We start from the raw sequence: 15,766 nt of genomic DNA, 5'->3' as shown, positions 1-15,766 counted from the left end.
TTCACAGAGTAAGTGGAAACTGGAAAAAGAAACCATAGCATTCACTGTAAGAGTCTGGATCCCATAGAAGAAAGAGCAGAAGCTTTTCTAAAAATCCTTCCTGTTATTTACATTTAGTTAGAAACCTCAGGAACCAATCAGACAAATGCTTGAATTTAGGATCATAGAATTTAGAATTAGAATGGAACAGTAAAGATACTTTGGTGCAATGCTCTAGTTTTTTAGGTGAAAAGGCCCAGCAAGGTTAAATGACTTGCCCAGGGTCACTTGGGCAGTAAGTGACAGAGAAGGTATTTGAACCTGGGTCTTCTGATTCTAAATCCAGCCCTTTGCTCAGAAGACTTGGGCTCAAATCCTGGTTCTACCATTAATTGTTCTGTCACATCGGATCAAATGAAATAATATTTGTAAAGTTCTTAGTACATGCCTGGTATATAGTAGGTGCTTAATAAATGCTTGTTTCCTCCCACCCTCCCTTTGGTCAGTTACTTAACTTCTCTCAGCCTCAATTTTCTTATCTAGAAACCAGACATAGAAACCTATCAACCCCCCTGGATAAGTGGCACAGCAGATGGAGCAGTAGGGTCTGGAGTCACCTGAGTTCAAATCCAGCCTCAGACAATTTAGCTATGTGACCCTGGGCAAGTCACTTAACCACTGTCTACCTTAGTTTCCTCTTCTATAAAGTGGGAATTAAAAATAGCACCTACTCCCCAGGCTTGTTGTAAAGATCATCTAACATAATATTTGTAAAGTATTTAGCAAACCTGCAAGTGCTATAACAGTCCTTATTGTTGTGGTGGTGGTGGTGGCTGCTGCTGGAACACTGTAATGAGAGAGTATGGGAAAGAGCTTGGCCAGCTGTGAAATAGGAGATCAAGACCATGGAGGTCTGTCCAGCCCTCTTTTTACAAATGAAGACACTGAATAGCAGAGGAAGGAATATGCCTTGTCCAAGGTCACACAGCCAATATTTGAATCCGGTTTCTCGGACTCCAAACCCAGGAGTCTTTCCACGGCACTCTGCTGCCTAAACAGGTGTTATCCAGAGTCAAATATCCATGATACAAGAGATTTGCAAATTCTCCAGGTTGTAGGTCTTTAGACAAAATTTCCACAAAATGACATCTCTGCTCATTCCTCCCTCCATAAACAAAACTTGCTGCTTATAGAATATGACCTTGAGCTCCATTTAGAAAAGTCCCATCCTAAATCTGGAGTAATAATAGTATTTTATAATATCACAGAAGGAATATGTGAGGCCTTTGACTCTGATTTCCTCATTTTACTGATGAGGAAAGTGAGATGCAAAGAAGTTACATGAACAGAATACTTACCTTGTATCTGAGGTGGGATTTGAACTGTTTCTGGGTTCTGTCTGTCAGTCAATAAACATCATTAAGCACCTACTACGCGTCAAGCACTGTGTTAAGTGCAAGAGATACAAAAAAAAAGATAAAAGACAGTCTCAAGGAACTCACAGGGCATTGGAGGAGACAATGTACAAACAATTATGCACAAAGAAGCTAGAGACAGGATAAATTGGAGACAATGAAGGGGGGGGAGGGGTGCTAGCATTAAGGGGAATCAGGAAAGGCTTCCTGCAGAAGGTGGGATTTTAGCTGGGCCTTGAAGGAAGCCAGGGAGGCCAGGAGGCAGAGATGAGGAGGGAGGGCCTTCCAGGCATGGTGAACCACAGACTTAAGGGTCTCCACTATGATTATGAATAGCGACATAGTGTAGTGGAAACAGTATTGGGTGTGAAATTCACGTCATTGGGTTCCAACCCTGATTCTATTTCTTCCTAGCTGTGTGACTTTAGGACTGCCAGGGTGGGGCATCTGCGGCCTCGAGGTCACGTGTGGCCCTCTAGGTCCTCAAGTGCAGCCCTTTGACCGAATCCAAACTTCCTAGAACAAATCTCTTTAGTAAAAGGATTTGTTCTGTAAGACTTGGACTCAGTCAAAAGGCCATACCTGAGGACCTACAAGGTCACATGTGCCCTCTAGGCTGCAGGTTCCCTACCCCTGTCTTAGGTGAATCATTTGACTTTTCTGGGCCTTGATTTCCTCATCTGTAAAAATGGAGTTGGACTGGATGTCCTCTAAGGTTGGTCCTTGCTCTAAATCTGTGATTTAATGATAAGAGAATTAATGGGAGTCAGGGAGAGGGTGGCCCTAGTTGGTGTGGTTAGCTCCCCAACCAACTTTATGAGAGGCACTGGAGAAGCAGCTTCCCATGGAATTTGAACATGCCCGTTGGCAGCTTGTTGACAGCACACCAGAAACCCCTGGCAATTGGCAGGCTGAGAGTAAGACAGATTCTTGTCAGAACAACTGTTGCCCTCCATATTTAGAAAAAGCCAGCTAATAGCCCTTTCTCTTTGAAAAGACATCAGACATGTATAGCCTCTATCAGATTGCCGTCTTGGGACAGAGGGACAGGAGGGAGGGAAGAAAAAATCTGAAACTCAAAATCTTATAAAAGTGAATGTTGAAAACTATCTTTACATAAAATCTGGAAAAATAAAATATATTAAGTGGAAAAAAACCCCCAACAGACCAGCGCTCAGAAAGTGAACCTGTTTTCTGGGGTGGGGGTCAGGAAAATTGTGCTCATACATAGTTTCTCCCCTGAGGATGGGTTTGTGGCAGAAGCAATTGACATCTCTAGATAATGTCCTTACATGTGACCTGAAAGGAGGGACCATTAAATGGTAGTGACCCAGGTACAAGGAGACTTTCTACACGGCACATGGCCCATTCAGTCTGCGTATTGTTTCCTGGGCAATGTTCAAAAATGGCAAATGTTGTGTGGAGGAGGAAAGACTCAACTCCCCAAGAATCACTTGTTTCATAATCTAAACTTCTAGTCAGCTAAGGGAGATAACCTGAGCAGCACCAGCTTTGACAGATGTCTCACAGTAAGACTAACTTTGTGAGGCTCCAAGTTCAAGAGTTTGGGGACTGGACCTTCCAGCAAGAGAAGGAGTTTCCTGATAATGTGTACTTCCTGGAGATTGTCCGTATAGCTCCCATACAGTGAACTATTTGGAGAGTAAAGCCAATGAGTTACTCAAACAGGAAAGGTCAAATGGAAAGGAATCCATTTAGAATCCATTGTGTTTACTTATTTCCAGGAGGAATCCAAACCAATTGATCAATAAACATTTATTAAACAGCTACTCTGTGCCAGGCATTGTCCTAAGATATAAAAGGAGGCAACAGATAGACCCTGCCCTCTAGGAGCTTACAATCTAATGGGAGAGACAATATTGAAACAATACACACACATATCAAGTAGATAAAGAATAAATAGGAAATAATTACCAGGGAAGGCAATAGAATTAAAAAGGATTGGGAAAGACTTTCTGTAGAATATGGGATTTTAGTACCACAGAGTGGCACCATGAATCTCACAGGGATGGAGAGCCTAAGGCCTCGAGGCCACATGTGACCGACCCTCTAGGTCCTCAAGTGCCACCCTTTGACAGAATCGAAACAAAGGGTCACACTTGAGGACTTAGAGAGCCACATGTGGCCTTGAGGCCCAGGTTCCCCACCCCTGCCCGTCTTTGGGGGGAGGGGCCACTCTGGGTTACACTATGTCACCTTTGTGTCTGGTCATTTGAATACACAGACAAACTGACCACATCCCTCCATCCCAACTCTACTGGAGTACTCTTTACTGGCCCCCTGATGGCTGAGCAAAACTCACAAGCAAAATATTTTTCAGCTTTTGAGTGTCTGAATCACTCACGGCAAGGTCAGAGCCTGATCCTCTCTTGCAAACATACCAGGCTCCCTTCCCAGGAGTGGGGGGATTTGACTCCCAAATAAAAGAGGGAGACCTATGAGAAATGATCCCTGTTTCCATTTCACAGCCTTAAAACATGGTGCAATTATCTGGGACAGAGGAAGGATGTGCAGAAGGAGAATATGGTGTCGGTTGCTTGGGTAAGTGGTCTTGGTGGCCACGGTGGCTTTTCCTGGCAATGAAACCAATTCTGATTCTTAAGAATGACTTCTCAGAATTAGCCTTTAAACTCCTCTCCTCCGTCCCCACTCCATGTGAGTAGATGTGAACATGGGAATAAGTCCGTGGTATTGCAGAGAGCTGACCCTCCTCTCCTTCTGTTACTCCATGCAGGCTCCCTGTGGGGTTGAAGGAAAGAACTGGGCAGTCAGTCAAAGGTCAGGGGGAGGAACATAAGCAAAGGGGCAGGGAACAGCTCCAGGAAATGTTTGCCTTTCCCCGCCAGGAGGGATGGCAAACAAACTCTTGGTGCCTTTCAGGCAGTTTGTGCTAGCCAGTCTAGAGTGATTCGAAGGGGAAACAGTCCAGCTGAAAATGAAAATTATCCCAGCCACTTCTTGGGCAAGAAAAAAAAAAGACGTGGTGATCGGCAGTAAGAGTCGCGCTGGATCTGTTGGGGGCTCCCTGGAAAAGGATCTCTTACTGGGCAAGTTCATTGCGCTTCCAGTCCTAGCCTTGCATACCACTTTTCTCCAGGGGGGGCCACCAGCTTGCGAGCTGTGTCAAGGGAGGCCCCTCTAACTCTGTCATTTCCTGATTAATATGTCTGTTCTTGCTGTGGTAGAGATGAAATGTGTGTGATGTGAGACACCTGCATCCCACAGTGGTAAAGTCAGACAACCAGCTGGCTGGCCAATGCCAGTGTGTCGCCAAGAGAGTCCCAGATAGCTTTCAGCTTGGCTGGCAGAAGGCAGAACTGCCCAGCTCTCCAGTTCTCTCCCAGTCATGAATGGAACTTGCTGCCTCATCAAAGGGGAAACCATCGCCCAGGTAATGCCTCCCTTGCTGGTGCTGGCATTCGTGCTGGGAGCCTTGGGCAACGGCCTGGCTCTATGTGGCTTCTGCTTTCATATGAAGTCATGGAAACCAAGCACCATCTATCTTTTCAACTTGGCCGTGGCAGACTTCCTTCTAATGGTGTGTCTTCCCTTTCGGACTGATTACTATCGGAAAAATCGGAATTGGGTTTTTGAAGACATCCCTTGCCGAGTAGTCCTATTCATGCTGGCCACCAACCGAGCTGGGAGCATTGTATTTCTCACAGTGGTAGCTGTGGATCGGTATTTCAAGGTGGTCCACCCCCATCACGCCTTGAACACCATCTCCAATCGGACAGCAGCTTGCATCGCTTGTGCTCTCTGGGCCATGGTCATTATGGGAACTCTGTTTCTGTTGACTGAGAGCCACCTGTGTGTGCAGAGCAGCACGGTGTCTTGTGAGACTTTCATCATGGAGTCTGCCAATGGCTGGCATGACATCATGTTCCAGCTGGAGTTCTTCCTGCCCCTGGGCATCATCTCCTTCTGCTCCTTCAACATCATTGGGAGCTTGAGACAGAGGCAGCAGCTGACCAGGCAAACCCGGATGAAGAAGGCCACTCGGTTCATCATCGTGGTGACCGCCGTGTTTGTCATATGCTACCTGCCCAGTGTCTCAGCCAGGCTGTACTTTCTTTGGACTGTCCCATCAAGTGCTTGTGACAGGTCTGTGCATGTGGTCCTTCACATCACCCTCAGCTTCACTTATATGAACAGCATGCTGGACCCCCTGGTTTACTATTTCTCAAGCCCATCTTTCCCCAAAGTCTATACCAAGTTCAGGATCCGGGGCTTGAGACCCAAGCGTCCAGAAGAATCAAAGACTCAGAATCCAGAAGGAATGTTAACATCAAAACCCTGCCCAAAGAGTTGTACTGGGATGGAGAATAACTCCAGAAGCCATTCAGATGTTCAGTGGGACCTTCAAACATTTTAAATGCCCTGCCTTGACTGAATTCATCAAGAAGCCAAAGAGACATGTATGATGGAAGTGATTTGTGGGAAGGGAGGGTGGGAATAGAGGAAGAAGAGGAGGTTGTCTTTGAAAATACTGCCTTCTCTAGGTATGTCCTCAAGGAACAGATGGAATCCCCAATATTAAAACCTTTGCCATGTTGCGGATGCCTGAAGTGAGTCTTTTTTATATACTACTAATGACAAGAGAGTATATACATGTGTGCATGGGGGGTGGAGGTCAGGAGGACAGCAGTAATAGGAGCAGGGGTGTTAATGTGATTCACTAAACAAGTCAGTGAAATAGCTGAATAGCTGAGCAGAAAAAATAGGGCTAGTCTATGATCTTCCCCCTGGAGCTACATAGACTGGAAAGAATGTTGAATTTTGGATTAACAGAGAGTCAGGTTGGGATCCCACCTCCGGCATTTATAAGGTGTGGAATCATGGCCAAGCCAGAGTTACCTCTGTGGGGCTCAGGTTCCCCATCTATGAAATGGGGATAATACCTGGGGACCATTGACCTCACAGCGCTGTTGCCTAGAGTTCAAGTGAGCTGATATAAGACAAAGGTCTGCAAACTTCTAAGCTCTATGGAGTCGGTTATTACTTATTATGATTCTTATTGCTGTTGATTTGTTTTACATAATTTGCCCTTGGAGAGGGGGTGAGTGACTGCTGTCAAGGCTGGGCTGGATTTCCACTGTCCCTTCTAGGGGAGGGAGCCCCCCGGGAGCAGCAACCCTTCCTGGTTTGGGTTTCCTAGGGCTTCTCTGGGTCTGGGGTAGAAGGGGAGTAAAGCGGACTGTCCTGAGTCAATACCAGCTAAGTGATAAACATGTCAAATCGGGAGCTGGCAGATGTGTTTTCCCTGGCTCAGCCCAGTCCTCATTCTCCAGCCCCACCTGGGGACAGCAAGGAAATTTGTGGCCCTGGGAGATTAGAACAACTACTGGGGCAGAGGGTCATGAAGTTTGGGTTGGGGAGTTTCTCAGGGCCATCAGGTCCATACCTCTCATTTTACAGATGAGAAAACAGGGGTCCAGGGAGTTGAAGTGACTTTCCCAAGGTCAAAGGGTCAGAGTTAGAAAGCCAGAAGGGCCTCCTGGGCCACATCATCCAGTCCCTTTATTTCTCTGGGGAGTCCAGTACAAATGCTTCTGGTCTGGGGTATTAGATAATAATGTCAGTTCTAACTAATTGAAGTTCATTAGTCAATTAGGGGGCATTTGAACTGGTCTCAGGATGGGGGGGGGGCCTTCAAAAGCGGGTGATGAGTGAGGAAAGAGATGGGAAGGGAATATAAGAATCGACTGCATTTCTAGCACTTTAAGATTTACAAAGCATTTTATACGTATTATCTCATTTGACCATCACAACCCTCCTGTGAGGTAGGTACCATTAACATCTCATTTTATTGAAGAAGAAACTGGGATTGACAGAGTTCAGTGACTTGTCCAGGGTCACACAGCTTGAACTCAAATCTTCCTGACTCTGACGCTTAAGGGAAGGATAATAAGAATGGCCAACATTTACATTTTACTTGAAGCTTTGCAAAGCCCTTTTCAAGTATTATCTCATTTGGTCCTCTCAGTAATCCTGGGAAGTAGGTGTTATTATCTTTACAGAGGAAGAAGCTGTGAGGTAGACAGAGGTTAAAGTGACTTGTCCAAGATCACACTGCTGGTAAGTGTCTGAGGCTGGATTTGAACTCAGGTCTTCCTAATTTCAGGCCCAGCACTCTATCCACTGACCTGCCTAGCCACTTCAATCCAGAATTCCAAAGCTGGTGGTAGTTCCCCTTAGTATTAGAGTACCTTTCTAATAAGTAAAATATACTCTAAGTATACATTACTTTTGTGCACAGAGAAGTAGATTTCAGATGAGTGGAAAAGAAAACTTCACAATTGCTATGGAGTAGTAAAAAGATACTGTATTTGGAGTTAGAGGGTCCTGAGTTCAAATCACAGCTCTGCCATGTCCTCTACATGACATTGGACAAGCCATTTCTTCTCTGTGGGACTTAGTTTCCTCATCTACAAAACAAGGTGAGTTGGAAAGCCAGTGTGGCAGAGGGCATAGAACCTTGGTCCTGGTATCAGGAAGATGTGGGTTCATATCCCTCCTTAGACCCTTTCTAGCTGTGTAACCCCAGGCAAGACACTTAACCGCTGCCTGCCTCAGTTTCCCCATCTATGAATGAAGGGGTTGGATTCAAAGAACTATCGATTGAGAACCTTAGAGGTTATCAATTCCAACTACTCCTTTTTTTTCTTCCTTTTTTTGGAGGGGGGAAGGCAGGGCAATTGGGGCTAAGTGACTTGCCCAAGGTCACATGGCTAGTAAGTGTTAAGTGTCTGAGGTTGGATTTGAACTCAGGTCCTCCTGACTCCAGAGCTGGTGCTCTATTTACTGCACCACCTAGCTGCCCGAAACCACTCCTTTTTACAGAGAAGAAAATTAAGGCTGAGGAAGATCAACTGACTTTCCCAGGATCATGCAGCTAGTGAATATCTAAGGAAGGATTTTGAATGCAGGTCTTCCTGATTCCAAGTCCATTCTTCTATCTACCATGACCCTTCACTGCATTTTTCGGGGGTGGCCTGTTCTAAAAGTGATCCTGTGGCTGGGTGGCTTTGAAGCCTCCTTCCATCTCAAAATCTATAATGTTCCGAATGAGAGCTGTTGAAAAGGAGGATGGGCTGCTTTGGGTATCAAAGGGTGTCCCTTTGCTGAAGATCTTCAAGCTAAGATTGGAGGACCACCTTGCTGGATGAGTTTCCTTCCCATGTCTCTTCCAGCTCTGAGATACTGTGAATTGGTGAATTGTGGTGAGATCTATCCATCAATAAGCGTTTATTGGGGTGGCCAGGTGGCGCAGTAAGAGCGCCGGTCCTGGAGTCGGGAGACCCGGGATCAGTTCCGGCCTCAGATACTCAGCACCCACACAAAATAACTGGCCGTGTAACCTTGGGCAAGTTACTTAACCCCAATTGCTTAAAAAAAAGCATTTATTAAGTGCCTACTATGTACCAAGGACTGGGCTAGGTTCTGGAGATACAAACACAGTAGTGAAACTTCCCCTGCCCTCAAGGAGCTTACATTCTACTGGGGTGTGTTAGGTGTGTGAGCTAGATGGTGAAGTCAGGAAACCTCAAACAAATACCTGCTGTGTGACCCTGGGCTAGTCATTTAACCTCTGTCTGCCTCAGTTTCCTCATCCATAAAGTGGGGATAATAGTCCCCACTTCCCAAGATTGTTGTGAGGCTCAAATGAGATAACATTTGTAAAATGCTTTGCAAACTTTGAAACACTCTGTAAATGTGTGCTATTAATAAGAGGATTGGTCAAGACATAGCAATGAGATTCAAAACTGTTGGAGTTGTCCGGAGAGGTTGAGCTGTTTGCCCCCAACCCTCAGCCACATTTATTTACTGGCTAGGTTTACTAACAGGGTCTCTGCCTACATGAGGGTTTTTCCATCAGGAGGACAGGACCGCCATTGATCTTTGGGAACATGATAGCTGTGGGAAAGGGGGAGCATCTCTCTGGGGAAGCCCCAGCTGTGCACAAAGGGTCCAAGAGCCTGCTGGGGCTGCTGAGAGGGGGAACAGAAGCTTCTCTGCAGTGGCATCATGTGCTGCTTTCCCAAGAGGAAAGAGAAGCATCCAAGTCAACTTTAGCTCCATTTCTCTTCTTTAAAAATTATTCTAAGTTCATTTTTTTATGCACAAGTCACAAAGGCATGGAAAAAAGAAGATTTGTTCTGAAATAAATTCTCCTATTCTGGAGAAGAGGATCCTAGGACCCTAAACCCAGAGTTAGAAGGGATGTTAGAGGTCATTTAGCCCAATCCCCTCATTTTATAGGTGAGGAAATTGAGGGAGGGGAAGAGACTTAGGATTGTAGGCTTAGAGCTGGGAGAGCCCTTAGGGACTATCAAATTTAAACTGCTCATTTTACGAATGAGGAAACTGAGACATGGAGGGGAAACTTAGGATAATGAGCTTAGGTCTGGGAGAGACCTTAGGGACCATTAAATTCAAATTTTACAAATGGGGAAACTGAGGCATGGGGGGAGGAAGAGACTTAGGATTATAGATTTATAGCTGAGAGGAACTGAGTCTTAAAACATGAAATCTAACCAGGCAGCTAGGTGGTACAATGACTACAGTGCTGGACCTGGGGTCAGGAAGACCTGAGTTTAAAGGCAGCCTCAGACGCTTACTAGCTGTGTGACCTTGGACAAATCACTTAACTGCTGTCAGCCTCAGTTTCCTCATCTATAAAATGGGAATAATAATAGCACCTGCCCATCAGGGTTGTTGTAAGGCTCAAATGAGATAACAATTATAAAGTGCCTGGCCCCCAGTAAGCTCTATGTAAATGTAAAAGCAACAACAACAAAGAAAAAACAACCCCCCCCCCCAGCCCAACCCTTTTCATGTTATAGATGAGGAAACTGAGGCCCACAGAGAGGAAAAGACTTGTCCAAGGTGACAAAAGTAGTATTCATATATATATATATTTGGCTTTTTGGAGGGGGGAGGGCAGGGCAATTGGGGTTAAGTGACTTGCCCAAGGTCACACAGCTAATTTTGTGTTAAGTGTCTGAGGTCACATTTGAATTCAGGTCCTCCTGACTCCAGGGTCGGTTCTCTATTCACTGCGCCACCTAGCCGCCCCCAAAGGTAGTATATATTAAAGGTGGGATTTGAATTTAGGTCCTCTGACTCTCTATGAATAATTTGATTATTATTCTTTTCTTCCCTCTTTGTCGTCATTCCTTACAACATCCCTGTGATGTAAAGTGGGATGGCCTTCCCCATCTAACTGACTTTACACACAGAGAAACTGAGGCACGGAAGGGACTTGGTTGGAGTTTGCAGTGCCTGAGTAACTGCTTCCTCCTCTGACCTCAGAGTCACACTGGATTCTTGTCAGCATTTGAAAGAATGGCTATTTGCAAGATACCAATCTGTGGAAACCCTTACTTCTGTTTTTCATTCTATTTTTAGCTACTGTTGTTTTCTGGGTTCCTCCTCTATTACTTCAGCTTAATACATATTGATACCAGTTCAGACCCTCGTGCCCGGTGAGTGGTGAGTTTCTGTAAAGAGGTGCGTCACCTCCATTCACCCCCAACCCCTCGCTCAATCTTGGCTCACCACGGGATCCTGGGGGTAAGAAATGCCCTCATTTCCCAGAAGCTCCATGGGACCAAGTGGCTGGTTCTTACAAGGGGGAGACAAAAACAAAATTAAATTCCCTTTTTCAGGTTGCCAGCATAAGACATATAACATATCAATCAAGACATAAATCAATGATAGAATTGCTGTTGCTCCAGAGGGAAGGGGTTCCAAATAACCTAGCCAACCTATCACCAAACTCTTATTAGCCAATAAAAATAATGATAATAGTAGCTAGCATTTATATATGCACTTTACAAATGAAGTATGATTACATTTGATCCTCACAACAAAACTTAGAGGTCATCTAGTCCAACTCTCTCATTTGACAGATGAGGAAACTGAGGCTGAGAGGTCAACTGACTTACCTTGGGTCACACAGTATATATCTAAGGCAAGATTTGAATTCAGGTCTTTGTGATTCTGGGGTAACTGGGTGGTACAGTGGACAGAGTGCTGGAATCAGGAAGAGACATTTTCATGAGTTCAAATCCAGCCACACTAGCTGTGTGACCCTGGGTAAGTCACTTCACCCTGTTGGCCTCAGTTTCTTCATCTGCAAAATGAGCTGGAGAAGGAAATGACAAACCACTCCAGTATCTTTGTCAAGAAAACCCCAAATGGGGTCATGGAGAATTGGAAACGACTGAACAACAACTTTGTGATTCTTGGACAGTTCTCTCTCCACCAGGCTGCCTAGCCAAAGGAGGAGGTGTTGCCGGCTTTTCTGTCCATTTTCCAAGTATCTAAACACTTAGGGAAAAAAGGAAAATTCAGACTATTTTACTGTAGAAGGAAAGAACCATTCTAATTAATAGGGGGCTTACCGATGAGAAGTCAATGAGCTGCATTGACCATGACCACAATGGTGTAAAGGAAAAGCACCCCAAAGCACAGGAGATTTCTTACCAGTCTTGACATCCTGCCCCAAGTACAAAGTGGAGAGTGCACTGGGGGGCTTACAGGACCACAGAGCTTAAACACGGAACCAACTTACTACCTTGATGCATCCAAAAGAAGAATGAATCCATGGAGTTTGGAACGGTATGGGGGAATCCTAAGAACTATAGAGAAGTCTCATTTTGCTAAGGGCTTGAAGCTGAGAGAGACAAGGTAAAGCACTCCCCATATCAGCAGCTGCTCAAGCGTCTTAGAACAGAATGGAAAGAGAGACTCTGGGGGAGATGCCTCCATGTGGAGGAGCTGGTACCTTGTTGGCCACACACTATCCCCAGCTTACTATGCCAGACTTCAGGGAATTCCCCCTTGGCCAAAATCTGAGACTGGCTCTCTCTCTCTCTTTCTGTCTGCCTCTCTGTCTCTTTCTGTCTCTCTGTCTCTCACTGTCTCTGTGCCTCTGTGTCTCTTTGTCTTTGTCTTATTCTCTATCTGTGTCTCTGCCTGTCTCTCTTTTTCTCTCCCTCTTTCCATCTGTCTCTCTCTCTCTCTTTGCTCTCTCTGTCTCTGTCTCCCCCCTCCCTCTCTCTTTTCCCCCCTCTCTTGATTAAGCCAAGTTATCTCACTCCCAATGGGAGAGCTCCTTCACTCTATATTATCTGGCACATACTCATATATATACCTTCTTTGATTTCTGTTTTACTATCAACTCAAGTAAATGAGTTTGTTCACTTAAAAACAAACCAGATTGGTTAAACGGTTTAGGAAAACATAGAAAAAAAGAGTCTGATGGAAGGAGTATTTTATATAAAACAAATTTTGCAATCCTGGCTTCTTTATTAGGATCCCACATAGACATCATAAAGCAAGGTCTTAGATTTAGTTGGTTCCAGTATCACAAATAAACGTGTGTTAAGAACTGAAAATACAAAATTAATAAGTAGAACTATATCACTTTTAATAGGATGGACAGGAATAGGAACTGACCTTGTGATTTCATTGGTATAGAGAACACCTAGGTGAGGAAATTCTCTGGGCCAATGCAGGTCACGTACCTTCTTTGCCCTTTCCAGACTTTCATGATACCATGCTGCCCTCAGGCTATTTGGGTGCCATTGATTCAAGTAAGAGTCCTGTGCCAGGGCACAGTAAGGGCTGAAAGTTAGTGAGTCAATGATAGGATTGGGAGAGGGCCTGAATGGTGTTGCCCGTTTAGCATTCCTAAACACTAAGGCATTCAACCTGACTCAGGCATGATTGCAGTGAAGACCTGGATTGGTAGTAAAGAACAAAAATATGCCATAGTGTTACTAACCACCATTCCTGGGGTTTTTTTGTTTTTGTTTTTTCTTTTTTTAGAGGTGGAAGGCAGGGTAATTGGGGTTAAGTGACTTGCCCAAGGTCACAGGCTGGTAAGTGTTAAGAGTCTGAGGCCAAATTTGAACTCAGGTCCTCCTGACTCCAGGGCCAGTGCGCTATTCACTGCACCGCCTAGGTGCCCCACTAACCACCATTCTTAGGGGACTGTGCTTTTGCTATAGAAGACACCCAAATTATTAACCAAATCCATCTCTAACAGCTTGCGCTCCAGCCCCCACCTCCGACTGAGAACTATGGTCCTGTGGGCTTTCTGATTAACCCTCAGTACCACTTGCCTGCCATCTTGGCAAGTACCCTGAGCTCTCTTTCTACTTCTACCTCTAATAACATGAAACAAATCAGCACTATCATTCCTGTCAAGGAGATGTCAATTAATTGGCCTATGACCCAGTTGTCCCCTCCCTGCTCATCACTCTGCTATATGAGTTTGGTGCCTCTCCGCATGACTCCAATCACTATTCCCTCTGATTTTCCTGCCCTTCCTGCCCAAAACATGGCCATGACTCCATTACATGTTTTGTCTTCTTCCATTAAAATGTAAGATCTTTGAGAGTAGGCCTGTCTTGCTTACTTGAATTTATATCTCCGGTACTTAACACAGAGTTTGGTACATTTTTGTTGTTATTCAGTCATTTTTTCAGTCATGTTCGACTCTGTGGCCCTATTTGGGATTTTCTTGGCAAATATACTGGAATGGCTTTCTTCTCTAGCTCATTTTACAAATGAGGGACTCTTGTATAGACTCTTGTCCATCCCCAATACAAATGTCCAGTTTAGGAACCATAATCAAATCAACTCTGTCACTGTTCCTGGAAAGGCTGTGTCAATCTTCTCCCCTGTGATTTCCCTAATTTACCATCCCTATAACTTTCCACATTAAACTACCTCTGCCAGGCCACCGCTCTCTTATACATATCGGTTCCCCTAGGACTCCAGTCACCATCCCCTCTGATTCCTCAGACCAAAACACTCCTCCCTGGCCACTCAACTCAGTGCTTGGCATTGAGTAAAGGCATAATAAATGCTTCCAACTCTATTCATATGTTGATATTTTTTCCACTTCCTCTTACACAATTCAGTTTTCTCCATAGTTATCAACTAAGAAAAAACCCCCAAAAACCTCTTCTCAAAAATCCACTGTAACAAGAGAGAGTGGAAAAGAATCTCCTCACTGAAAATCTCTTCTCCTTTCTCTTAAAAATAACGACTCCCCAATCACCACAACTGGGAAACATTTCATCAGCTTCTCTCCAGATTTCTCTCTAAAGAGTCTCCCTCCACAGGAAATCCAGGTGATCCTGAGAAATTCTCAAGAATCACAGATATAACACACACCTCCCTAACACTAAAGAAATGGACTTTTTGTCAAGTCACTTTCTCAACTGGCTTTTTCAGATATCAACTGCTTTTGGTAATTTAATTGGCAATAAAATGCGAAATTGTTTTGTCTCCACATTCTGTCTGCATCCAAGGGCTTAAAAGGAAGGCAATGGTTCCTATGGCCTCAGAGGGAAAGGCCGTCTTGGAGCTTTTCCTTCTAGGATGAGTTCTAGGCCTGTGTGTCTGCTAAGGATTCATCTGATTGAGTTTCGAACTGCTTATCATTTAATTGGACATAGCTGAATTTGGAGCAGGGGAAGAAGGGGAAGGAATAGGCATTTTATACCGTATAGTTCCTACTATGTACCAGGAACTTTATAAATACGATCCCATTCAAGACTCACTTCAATCCTTTGAGGGAGGAGCTATTATTAGCCCCATTTTATAGTTGAGGGAACTGAGATTAAGTGACTTGCCGAGGGTCACACAGTTAGGGTCTAAGGCTGGATTTGAACTCAGGTTTTCCTGCCTTCATGCCTGGTGCTCTATGCACTAAGAAGCCACCTAACTGCCTTTGGACATAGTTCCTCATGAACCCCATTTACAACATTAGAGAGGGGTTGAGATCTGGAAAGGAGGCACACCAAGAGAACCCCAAAGCATGTCTAGGGCCTAGCTCACGTAGGATCACAGATTTAGAGCTGAAGATGGGGAATCTAGGGCACAAGAGGTTAAGTGACTTATACAGGGTCACACAACTAGTCTGAGCAGGACTCGAACTGAGGTCCTCCTGACTTCAAGTACAGATACCATGGTGTCTTTCCTCTCTTTTCCTATGGTCCAAAGAAACCCATATTACACCAAAATCTACACTGTAGTTCATGGTGTGTACATTTCATGGAGTCTGCCAACTTGAATAAGGGAAAAAATGACATCTTAATTTTCCTTAACCTTTAACTGAAATTTAGCTTTGGCTTAAATTATTTAAAAGCATTCTTTTGAGAACAGGGTCCACAGGCTCCACCAGATTGCCAAAGTTTTCGCATGAAACAATCAAAGGTTAAGTATCTCTGCTCTGGTGAGATGTGTGGGTGAGGAATAGATGGGAGAAATGCATCATCCCTGGGGAGGAAGACAAAAACACAACCCCAACAAATGGGCGCTTGGTCTGC

The 15,766-nt window shown here is 44.7% G+C and overlaps 1 protein-coding gene across 1 annotated transcript; it reads left to right on the top strand.

Moving 5' to 3' along the window:
• The first annotated feature begins 3,885 nt into the window (after positions 1-3,885).
• Positions 3,886-5,971, top strand: HCAR1 (hydroxycarboxylic acid receptor 1). The gene has a single exon (XM_069081871.1). The coding sequence runs from the start codon at positions 4,762-4,764 to the stop codon at positions 5,788-5,790; it is 1,029 nt and encodes a 342-aa protein (XP_068937972.1). The 5' UTR covers positions 3,886-4,761; the 3' UTR covers positions 5,791-5,971.
• Positions 5,972-15,766: the final 9,795 nt, after the last annotated feature.

This window comes from Petaurus breviceps, unplaced genomic scaffold (genome assembly GCF_028583685.1).
Source record: "Petaurus breviceps papuanus isolate PSGF00001 unplaced genomic scaffold, PetGlider_PUasm1.0 99, whole genome shotgun sequence".
NCBI classification, from domain to species: domain Eukaryota; kingdom Metazoa; phylum Chordata; class Mammalia; order Diprotodontia; family Petauridae; genus Petaurus; species Petaurus breviceps.
This window is presented reverse-complemented; position numbering and strand designations above follow the sequence as displayed.

Excerpts from the sequence above, each read along its gene's own strand:
- HCAR1 (XM_069081871.1), top strand. The coding sequence starts at position 4,762 with ATGAATGGAACTTGCTGCCTCATCAAAGGGGAAACCATCGCCCAGGTA.